The sequence below is a fragment of the Thecamonas trahens genome, assembly GCF_000142905.1.
Source record: "Thecamonas trahens ATCC 50062 unplaced genomic scaffold supercont1.27, whole genome shotgun sequence".
NCBI lineage: Eukaryota > Apusomonadida > Apusomonadidae > Thecamonas > Thecamonas trahens.
In genome coordinates, this window is record NW_013657653.1 from 412,127 (window position 1) to 422,324 (window position 10,198).

General features: G+C 64.0%; 7 protein-coding genes across 7 annotated transcripts in view; 4 read left to right on the forward strand and 3 right to left on the reverse strand.

The window, feature by feature from the left end:
- Positions 1-146: 146 nt before the first annotated feature.
- On the reverse strand, positions 147-1,057 carry AMSG_05902 (uncharacterized protein). The gene has a single exon (XM_013901831.1). It carries the CDS (start codon positions 589-591, stop codon positions 268-270), a length of 324 nt encoding a protein of 107 aa, XP_013757285.1. The 5' UTR covers positions 592-1,057; the 3' UTR covers positions 147-267.
- A 188-nt stretch (positions 1,058-1,245) lies between these two features.
- On the forward strand, positions 1,246-2,445 carry AMSG_05903 (S-(hydroxymethyl)glutathione dehydrogenase; the record flags this gene model as incomplete). Its single annotated transcript, XM_013901832.1, has 1 exon — positions 1,246-2,445. The coding sequence occupies one exon, from the start codon at positions 1,246-1,248 to the stop codon at positions 2,443-2,445; it is 1,200 nt and encodes a 399-aa protein (XP_013757286.1).
- Positions 2,446-3,109: 664 nt separating this feature from the next.
- Positions 3,110-4,075, forward strand: AMSG_05904 (pap-inositol-1,4-phosphatase; the record flags this gene model as incomplete). The annotated part of the gene is made up of 1 exon (XM_013901833.1): positions 3,110-4,075. One exon carries the CDS (start codon positions 3,110-3,112, stop codon positions 4,073-4,075), a length of 966 nt encoding a protein of 321 aa, XP_013757287.1.
- Positions 4,076-4,262: 187 nt separating this feature from the next.
- AMSG_05905 (counting factor 60) lies at positions 4,263-5,527 on the forward strand (the record flags this gene model as incomplete). The annotated part of the gene is made up of 2 exons (XM_013901834.1): positions 4,263-5,249; positions 5,297-5,527. 2 exons carry the CDS (start codon positions 4,263-4,265, stop codon positions 5,525-5,527), a joined length of 1,218 nt encoding a protein of 405 aa, XP_013757288.1.
- Positions 5,528-5,557: 30 nt separating this feature from the next.
- On the reverse strand, positions 5,558-6,475 carry AMSG_05906 (molybdenum cofactor biosynthesis protein D/E; the record flags this gene model as incomplete). Its single annotated transcript, XM_013901835.1, has 2 exons — positions 5,558-6,120; positions 6,229-6,475. 2 exons carry the CDS (start codon positions 6,473-6,475, stop codon positions 5,558-5,560), a joined length of 810 nt encoding a protein of 269 aa, XP_013757289.1.
- Positions 6,476-6,620: 145 nt separating this feature from the next.
- AMSG_05907 (uncharacterized protein) lies at positions 6,621-9,926 on the reverse strand (the record flags this gene model as incomplete). The annotated part of the gene is made up of 1 exon (XM_013901836.1): positions 6,621-9,926. The coding sequence occupies one exon, from the start codon at positions 9,924-9,926 to the stop codon at positions 6,621-6,623; it is 3,306 nt and encodes a 1,101-aa protein (XP_013757290.1).
- A 114-nt stretch (positions 9,927-10,040) lies between these two features.
- Positions 10,041-10,198, forward strand: part of AMSG_05908 (thioredoxin) — an 860-nt gene continuing 702 nt past the window's right edge. Inside the window, exon 1 of the mRNA XM_013901837.1 lies at positions 10,041-10,067. Coding sequence (XP_013757291.1) covers positions 10,050-10,067 — 18 coding nt within the window. The 5' untranslated portion in view covers positions 10,041-10,049. The remainder of the gene's footprint in view (positions 10,068-10,198) is intronic.

Consider the following 10,198-nt stretch of genomic DNA (forward strand, 5'->3'; position numbering starts at 1 on the left):
TGTTGGTGGTGGGGGGTGGTGGGGGTGGGGGGGGTGTGGGGGGGGGGGAGTGGGGTGTGGCGGGGTGATGGTGATGGATGGCGTTGAGAGTTTGGCCGGCGGCGGGCGGAGGGGGGGGGGGGAGAGGGGAGAATCGGTACTGATGGTTGGTATTCGCCTTGCGACTGTTATGCGGGTGCTCGGGAGTATGTGTTCCTATTGTCGCTACCACTCAGGAGTTGCGAGACAAGCCGTCATCCATGAGGATTGTAATAATCCCATCAGCGCTCATGCTGCCTTCTCCGAGTCGGTCCGCGTCCGCGAGCTGTTAGCGACGTTTGTGGCCATCGTCGCAGGCATGATGCCCGCGCTAGCAAGTTGCATCGTGAGCTTGTGAATGCTACTCTCCCGCTCGCGAATGGTGTCCGCAGCCTCCATCGCCTGCTTCACAATGGCATTGACCAAGTCCTTGATCTGCTTCGCCACCTCGTTCAACACCACCTGGTCCGTCTCCGATTTGGATGCTGCCCTGGCTCCTATCGAGTCAGGTATATCGCCACTTTCGCCACCGCCGGCTCTCCGCCACTCGGCCCGTGCCACTCGCTGCAGCATGCGCTCCCCTACGCCGCGACGCGTCCGCCATCGCCGCCGCCTCCACTCCGAGCCACGCCGCCTGCATCTGCATCCGCGTCGTTCGCCAGCCTTTCCCTCCTCGCCTTTCCCATCCAGCGCTGCCAGCTCTGCCTCCTCTCCCACGCCATCGGCCACCACCTCGAGCACTACCACCGCATCGTCGTCTTGCTTGCCGTCCTTGTCGCCCGTCTCTCACTGCCACGGTCCCCGCTGTCGCCCGCCGCCGCTTCCGACCTGTACCCCCGCCCCGGCCCTTCCACCGAGGTCACCCCCGCCCCGCCAATGTAGCATGTGGTGCAAACCGGGTGAGAGGGCTGTATGTCTGTGTGCGTGGGCGTGGGCGTGGGCGTAGTCGTGGGCGTGAGCGTGGGTGACGACTTGTCGGTCAGGAACAAGTGCCGGCATGAGCGGACACACGTTAGCCAAGCCGCCACCAATCGCCGACTCTACGCACGCGGCACCTCATTCCACCATGCTAATCGTTCCGTTTCATGGCCTCAGGTTACTGCTCTCCACCCCTCGCACATCAAGGCACGCACGCGCGCTCTCTCTGTCGTTATCTGCTTGTCGATCGCTTTCGGTGATGGTCACACTGCACTCGCTAGACGCAGGCCAGGACCAAGTCGTAGACCCATGTTCCGTGCGCTGGCAACACTCTCCCTCGCCGGACGGCGGCTTGGTGGAGGACAGGCCCGGTCGAGCTCGAGCGTGACGTGCAAAGCAGCTATTGCCTACGAGCCGGGGCAGCCGCTTGTGGTGGAGGACGTGGTTGTGGCTCCGCCTGCGCCTGGCGAAGTCCGTGTGCGACTGGCGGCGACGGGCGTGTGTCACACTGATGCCTTTACTCTCTCGGGCGATGATCCCGAGGGTCTTTTTCCGGCGATTCTGGGTCACGAGGGTGCTGGCGTGGTTGAGGCTGTGGGCGAGGGTGTGGAGGGGCTGGTCGAGGGCGACACGGTCATCCCGCTGTACGTGCCCGAGTGCGGAACGTGCTCGTTCTGCACCCATCCCAAGGGCACCAACCTTTGTCAGTCGATTCGCGAGACTCAGGGTGCCGGCTTCATGCCCGACGGCTCGTCGCGCTTCACTCGCGCTTCGGACGGCATGGAGCTGTTCCACTACATGGGCACCTCGACGTTTTCGCAGTACACGGTTGTGCCCGAAATCGCACTCGCCAAGATCAATCCAACTGCGCCGCTGGACAAAGTGTGTTTGCTCGGGTGCGGCATCACGACCGGCATCGGCGCCGTGACTAACACGGCCAAGGTCGAGCCCGGCTCTTCGGTTGCGGTCTTTGGCCTCGGTGGCGTCGGCCTCTCGGTCATCCAGGGCGCGCACCTGGCCCAGGCCCGGGACATCTACGCCATCGACATTAACCCGGACAAGTTTGAGGGTGCCAAGGCCATGGGCGCCACCCACTTTGTCAATCCGCACGACTATCCCGACCGGCCGATCCAGGAGGTGCTTGTCGAGATGACCGGCGGTGGCTTTGACTACACCTTTGAGGCGGCCGGCTCGGTCGAGCTGATGCGCAGCGCTCTCGAGGCTGCCCACAAGGGCTGGGGCGAGTCGATTGTCATTGGTGTCGCCGGCGCTGGTGAGGAGATCTCCACCCGCCCGTTCCAGCTCGTCACCGGCCGGGTCTGGCGCGGCTCGGCCTTTGGCGGCACCAAGGGCCGCTCGCAACTCCCGGCCATGGTCGACGACTACCTCGCCGGCAAGATCAAGGTCGATGAGTACGTCACCCACGTTCTCCCGCTCGCCGACATCAACAAGGCATTTGATCTCATGCATGCCGGTACCTCGATCCGCACCGTCATCGACCTTTCGTGAAAGAGTCCGCTGCCACACACTCCCCGCGTCCCGCGTCCCGCGTCCCGCTCCGCCAGCTCCCGGCAGACAACGTCGTGAAAGTGTTTGGGGATTAGCCACAGACTAGCTGACCGTCAAATGTGGTTTGCAGAAGCGACGTAGTTTCAAGTCACATCTGGGAGGTCTGTCGTGTGGACCTCGTAATGCACATGATGCGTCAGATTGTGGGGGGACATCGAGTCGGCAGAATCAAAGATCAGCCATTCGTCGGCAAACTACAGCATGTGCTGCCTCCAAAACACGGCGACCACACCCGTTTCTTGTCGGCCTACTTCAAGACAGTGATTGCGTCGATAGGTACATCATGCCCCCATGTGTGCTGAGAGTTGACACGATGAGCATTGGCAAGTCTTCCAGCTCTTGAGTCCAGCCTCGTGTCGTTCTCCCTGGCGAGACAACCCCCCCTCACACACACTCGGCGGCCTAAAGGACAACTCGCTCATCTCATCCGATGCCAGCAGAACGGGACACGTCCACATGATCGCAACACAACTGCCATGTACAACCATGTCATCTCCACCCTCTCCCCTCATAAGTGGTCGGTCTGAGACGCAACGGGCCACCTGGCGGCCAGATGCCAACCAACTCAACTCGCCCACCTCACTCGCTCCACAGCTCGCACAGCATGTCCACGTCGACCATGGTGAGTCTACTCGAGGTGTTTGCCACCGGAGTGGCCCTGGCAGAGCCTGCGGCGGAGATTATCAAGAGCACTCGCGAGTCGGGCGAGCTGGAGACGGTCAACAAGGCGAGCGACGGCGGGTTCGATCCTGCGACGGCCGCCGATGCTGCGGTACAGGCCTTGGTGGAGGGATCGGTGGGTGCGCGCTGGCCGGATCTGGTGGTTATCGGCGAGGAGGATGTTGTGCCGGTTGCTGCTGATGCTGCGGTGATGGTCGACAATGCTCGCGAGATGCTCACCGAGATGCTGCGCACCGGTGGGGAGGACGTGGCGGCGTGGTACAGGGTGCTCGACACGCAGGTAGCTCTCGACCGGGTCAAGGTTGTTGTGGATCCCCTGGACGGCACGCTAGCCTACACGCAGGGCAAGCTTCATGCGGTTCTGTTTCTGTTTGGCCTTGTGGTCGACGGCGAGCCGCTTGCGGCGGTGATCAAGCAGCCATGGCCGGAGACGTCCGGAGTGTCGGGCCTCACGCTCGCGGTTGTCGGCGCCGGCGTGATGGGCCTTCCGCCGCCACCACCAACCCTCTTTCCCCACCCGCTGCCTGACGCTGCGCTTCGAGTCGTGGTCTCGGCCACCGATCGTGAGTTCCACAACAAGCTGGCCGCGAGCGTGGCCGCCGCCGGCGCCCATGTCACTCGCGCCCCGGGCTGCGGCTACAAAATGCTGCTGGTTGCCTGCGGCGCGGTCGACGCCTACTATCACCCCAAGGACTCATCGAGCATTTGGGACACGGCTGCACCCCAGGCGGTCCTCCACGCACTCGGCGGCGTCGTCACCGCCGCGCTCACCGGTGCCGCCCTCGACTACTCTGGCGCTGATCTCGGCAACCACGACGGGGTCACCGCCATCGGCCCTGGCCCGAACGCCCCTGCTGTCGCAGCCCTTCTGGACACGATTACCTTGTGAAAACACCATGTAGCGACCTCGTTTGACAAACATGCAGCCGCCTTACAGCCGAGCCGGCACACAGTCGCCGCACAACCGCCGCACAGCCGCCGCATGTGGCACGCGACAAGCATACCTGACAATAAGCGCGACGACTTGTCGCCCCCCCCCCCCCCCTCACTCCCCCTTCACCACCACCGCACTCAGTATGACCACTTTCATTTCGCTGGGACTCCTGGCTCTTCTCGCGGTGGCGGTGACCGTGGCCCATGGCGATACGCCACCGCCTGCGTCTGCTGTGCTCTCGCTGGTCCAGGTGGTGACCCGCCACGGAGACCGAACGCCGACGACGGCTATTGCCAGCGATCCTGCGACATGGATTTGCCACGCATCGACGGTGCTCTCGCCGCTATTGGATCCACCGAGTCATGCGTCTGTGCCGAGTATGGGAAGGCTGTTCAACTTGCGGTTCATCGATGGTCGCCAGCCGCTGGCGGGTAACTGCTCGACCGGCCAGCTGACCAACATTGGCCAGAAGCAGCAGCTGATGCTTGGCGCCGAACTGAGGAAGCGGTATGTCGAGGATGTTCCGCTGCTGCCGGGCTCTTACGACGCTGACCTCATGTATGTCCGCGCTACTGACGTGCCGCGGACGATCATGAGCGCAGAGGAGCTGATCAACGGCATGTACCCGATGCCGAGCGGCTCGAGCTCGTCGAGCCAGGTTGTGGCGACGTGGACGATCGACACCTCGCGCGATCCGATGTCGATCAACCCCAAGCTCTGCCCGGCCATCTCCGAGACCATTGGCGAGTTCCTTGCTCACAACCTGACCGTTGCCGAGCGGGTCACTGCCCTCCTCCTTCCGTTTGTGCCCGAGCTCGACCGTGCGCTCCAGACCAAGGACCCGCTCAAGGCGCTGGCATACTACGACAACATCAACTGCCGCGTCCATCACGACCTCCCGCTTCCGGGCTCTCCGCCGCTCTCGATGGCCGCATACCATGCACTGTACGCGGCATGGAACGAGGTCGGCATCGCTTTGTTCCACGGCTCGGCCTTTTCGCTCGGCCCGTTCTACGCCACCCTCCTCGACAACATGGCTGCCGCCAACACTGGCGGTTCTGGTCTTGCCAAGTTCCGGCTCTTTTCAGGACACGATACCTCTGTTGGCCCGCTCCTCGCCGCCATGGGCGTGTTCGATGGGTGTGGCCGCCTTACGCCTCGCATGTTGCGCTCGAGCTGTGGACCGTACCGGGCGCGCCGAGCAACGCCACCGTCCGTGTCCTGTACCTCGGCAAGCCGGTTGTCCTCCCAGCCTGCGCCGGTGCCGAGTACTGTCCGCTGGCTACCTTTGCTGCAACTCTCAAGCTCTCGATCCCGGACGACTACCAGGAGGCATGTAAGATCAAAAAGCTGACGAGCGATGCGAGTGTCACAGCCATCGACTACCTGCACAGCGTGTGGCGGTAAGGCGACATAAAGCATTTTCTTATTCTTTCATTATCGTTTTGATGCGCCGGCCCCATGGCCGTGGTGGCCGTGGAAGAAGCATTCCGAGTTGGCCTTCCATCGCGACGGCGGCGGCGGCTCGATCTCGACGCCGTCATCGGCTGGCGCAGCAGCGTAGAACTCCTTCTTCCAGATCGGAACCGAGGCCTTGAGCGCGTCGATGGCCCAGGTGACGGCTGCCAGCGACTCAGCGCGATGCGGCGACGAGGCGAGAATGACCACCGACGCGTCCGAGACCGGAACGGTGCCAATGCGGTGGGCGATGACAACGTGCAGGAGGTCCGGCCACTGCTCGCGTGCCTTGGCGCAGATCTTGGCCATCTCGCGCATGGCCATCGGCCCATACGCCTCGTACTCGAGTCGCTCCACAGGCTGGCCGTTGAAGTTGTCGCGCGTCACTCCCGAGAACATGGAAACTGCGCCTGCACCAGACGCCAGAGCCCTTTCATACAAGGCGCCGATGTCAAGCGGGCCGTCGGAGAGCAGCACAAGGTCCGCGCCATCAGGACCGACAGCTTGCTCCACCGGCTCGGCCGGAACTGATGGTGGCGTCTCTGGGAGCGTGCCCGGCGGGAGGAGGTCAGTCGAGGCAGACGGATCGCGGGCGTGAGCATGGGCGCACGACGTGGGCGTCGACATCGTCGCTATGGCAGATCACCCACCAGAAATGGGAGGGATGAAGCCGACTTCGTCGCCGTCGTGAAGAACCGGATCGGCGCCGTCGTCGAGGTACTCGAGATTGAGAACAAGGACCGAGGAAGTGGCCAGATGAGTCAGAGCGGGGAAGGCCGAGAGAATCGAGTCACTCAGCAGCGTCTGCAGCGAGGTACCGTCGGCAACGTCAAAGACCGACTCGTTGACTCCGGTCACGTCCTTGGCTGCTGCAAAGTAGAAGCAGGTAATGCGCATGCACCCGAGCGGGAGAGGTGTGTATGGGTGGGGAGGGGGCGAGGCGCGGGCGTATGCGGGGGAAGAGGGGAGCTCGGGTGGGGTCGCGTCTCGCTCGGTCACGCGGCAGTTGCGAGTCGGGTGACACTTGGCTGGGCGGTTGACTTTACGCTGACGTCGGTGAGGGAGGCGAGACCTGTGACGCAGGAGTGCTGCCGTAGGTGCCGGCGGTCGGGGAGAGGAGCTGAGTCTCATCTGGGCGCTGGCGGGCGGCGGCACGGCGGGCGCGGAGGCGGAAGCCGACGACGACAGCGATGGCGAGGACGATGGCGACAGCGGCGACGACGAGGCCGACGATGAGGCCGATGTTGGGACCAGAGACGTGGACTCGGAACGGCGAGTTGCGTGCACTCATGCCGTTGACCATGACCAAGACCTCGTACTTGCCGGCTTTGCGGAAGCCAAAGCTTGCGCGCCAGGCGAGACTGGCCGGCTCGGCCGCCATGACGACGGTGCCGGAGACCGGGCCCGAGACGATAAGAGAGACGTTGTTGGAGCGGGCGGCCATGGCGCTGGCCGTCATGTCGTTGCCGTATCGGTCTGTGCCGCGGAGCCAGAACGTTCCGTCATGACCGTGGCTGAGCGCAGTTGGGCCCGTGGCGATGGAGGCTGGGCCGTAGAGAGCATCAGGCTCAATATGGACTCGGTACGGCGAGTCCGGCAGCGGCACGCCGTCTTGCACGATGGCGACGGCGTAGATGGCAGAAGCGTTGGTGGCCGGGTACGTGATGACAAACGGCGAGGTTTCCGAGACAAAGGCAATCGGAACGGTCGCGCCGGAGCCGACCTCGGTGACGGCCACGTTGATGGCGGCGGCGGCGAGGGTGGCGCCGACGATGCGGTTGCCGTAGGCATCAAAGACGTCGATGGTAAAGGCGTCGTCACCTGCGGCAGTGGAAGGCGAGACGCCAGAGCCGGCCACGGTGGTCTTGGGCCGGGCGGCGGCGGCAGGCGTGATGAGCGCCGGCAGCGGCTGGACCTGCGGCGCGACGACGGCGCCGTTGAGCAGAATCCACAGCTCGTACTGTGCGGCATGTGTCAGTCCATACGACGTGTGCCAGAGCAAGGTCTCGGCATCAAAGACAAAAGGAGGAAGCGGGATCGGGCGCCCGCCGCTCGTCAGCGGGGTGGCGGTGAGGTTTGCGGTGAGCGCGCGGGTGATGTTGAGCCCGACAAGGGCGACGTCGGCCGAGGTGAGGACGTTGCTCCACACGTCGCAGAGGACGAGCGAGATGTTGACCAGGGTACCTGCAGGATGAACGAGCTGCTGCGGGGAGGTAGCAATGGTCGATGTAGTGGCGTCGGGTGTGCTCGGGCCGAGAACAACCAGCAGTGGTGAGTCCGGAGGAGGAACACCGTCGACGGTAACGGATACATGATACTCGCCGGCGAGAGTGGCAAAGTACTCAAAGGCAAAGATGCTGGCGTTGAGAAGGGTTGGTCCGGTAAGTGGGAGCGGAGCGAGTGGGGCAGCGACGGTAGTGACGTTGGCAGCGACGGCAAGGAGCGCAGGATCGATGACATTGCCGAACTCGTCGCGGGCGACAATGTAAAGAGCGAGGTTACGGCCGACATGCGAGCCAGACGGCGCGACGCCCGGTCCAGATACCAGGGTCTTGGACACGTCAGGCTTGTTGGTCGAGAGAAGAGTGAGTGGAAGTGGCGAGCCGGCAATAGCAGTGCCGGCGAGGGTGACGTCGACGGCGTAGTCGCCGGCGACAGTGGAAGAGTAGGTGAGAGTGTAGTTGCCGTCGGCGTGGTCGACGAGCGACAGGTCCAGGGCGGCCGGGCCCGAGGCCTGGACAGCCTTCAAGGGCGCACCGCCGACCACCTGCGGATTACCGTACTTGTCGAAGAGCGCAAAGTTGATGGCGGCGAGCGAGCCGACGACGGCGCCGTGGACGCCGTTGCCGGACGTGACAGTCGACGCCGGGTCGGGCAAGCCGGGCCGAATGCCGAACAGGTACACACCGCCGTTGTTGAGGAGGATCGACGAGATGGAGACGCCCATCGAGTACGGCTCGCCGGCACGGGTAAACTGATAGGTGCCGACGTAGCGACCGGCGTCGGCGTAGGTGACGGCAAAGTGCGGGTCGAGCGAGAGCGGGACGACGTCTGCGACGACCGGCGCGGCCGATTCGGCGGTGAGGTTGTTGCCGTAGACATCGACAGTCTGGATGGTGATGGGGAAGATCTGGCCGGCGTAGCCGTCGGTCGGGGTCGGGGCGTAGTGCGAGCGAGCGGCATCGAGCGCGGCCGGCGCGACGGTGACGGTATACGGCGAGTCGGCGACGGGCGCACCGCCAAGCTGGAGCAGAAGCTTGACTGGGCCGGCCCGCTGCAGCGAGTAGGTGCCAGAGTACACGCCATCACCGGTGTAGACAAGTTCGACCGAGCCCGTACCGGGAGCCGGCGGCGGGTCGAGTCGGGCAGTGAGGGAAGAGTCGGGGACCGGGTACGGGTAGACAAAGCCATACTGGTCGTGGAGGGTGATGGAAAAGTGGGCGGTGGCGCCCGCGGTGGCGGCGGTGAGACCAGGTCCGGATGCAAGCGAGACGTTGGCGATCGGCTGCGAAAGCGAGGTGTAGTGCCATGCCATGAGCTGCTGCAGCGCACCGCCGGCCGGGCCAGTCGCGCCTGTAAAGCCGATTTTTGCGGCGCGGGAGGCCGGGGCGACGAGCGCAGGCAGGTCGTAGGCGTGGCAGGTGAAGACCGGGGTGGCAATGGGCTCGAACCAGACACGGAGTGAGGGGCTGGATCCTGGAGGCGCCCAGGCCAGCGGCGAGGAGTACTCAATGCGGATCTCGACGCCGTCTGGATTGAAGAACGAGGGCAGGGCGGTGGCCGGGGCACAGAGAACAGCCGGGGCGGCCTCGCGAGCCGAGTTGGGCTCGCCACCGAGCGAGTGGACAGAGATGTGAGGCAGCAGCGGATCGTTCATGTCGGCATCCGAGAAGATGTCAAACTCGACAGCGAGCGAGAGCGGAATGCCGGTGGTGCCTGTCGGCTCGGTGGCGGCGTAGCCGATGCCAGCACCAGCACCGGCATATTGCTTGGGCGATGCGTTGACGACAAAAGCTACGCCATCCTGGGCAGGTATGCCTTCGAGAGAAGTAAAGTTGAGCTTGAACGAGGTGACAAAGCCATTGAGCTGAACATGGTTGGTGGTGAAGACCGAGCCTGCGCCAGACAATGCGATGTCGGGCAGAGCCACGACGTGACGGCCACCGACCGAGACTACCTCGGCAATGGAGAGTTGCAAGCCAGCAGTCGAGGTAAAGTTAGAGTATGAGAATGCGGTAGCAGGAGGAGGTGTCGTCCCTGAGGAGAGCGAGAGTGAGAGAGAGAGCATGATGAAGAGGTAGAGCAAGTGCGAGTACGAGTCCTCCGAGCCGGCCAGCACGTGCGCCATGTCGTCCTCGGCTGGAGAGACGTGCCAGAATCAAGCGAGGGCGGTGGGCGGAGTGGCGGCAAACTGCGACCTTTCATTCCGACTGGTCTTCCATTGGGAGCATACTCGTCGTACGGACTGGTCATGAGTGCTGCGTGTGTGGTATGTGGTGGAGACGGCGGGAGGGTGGAGGGGGGCGAGGTGTGTATGTGTGGCGCATGTGTGTGCGTGTGTGTGTGTGTGGTGGGGGTGGGGGGTGGTGGTGGTGGGGTGGGGGGGTGGGAGGAGGAGGG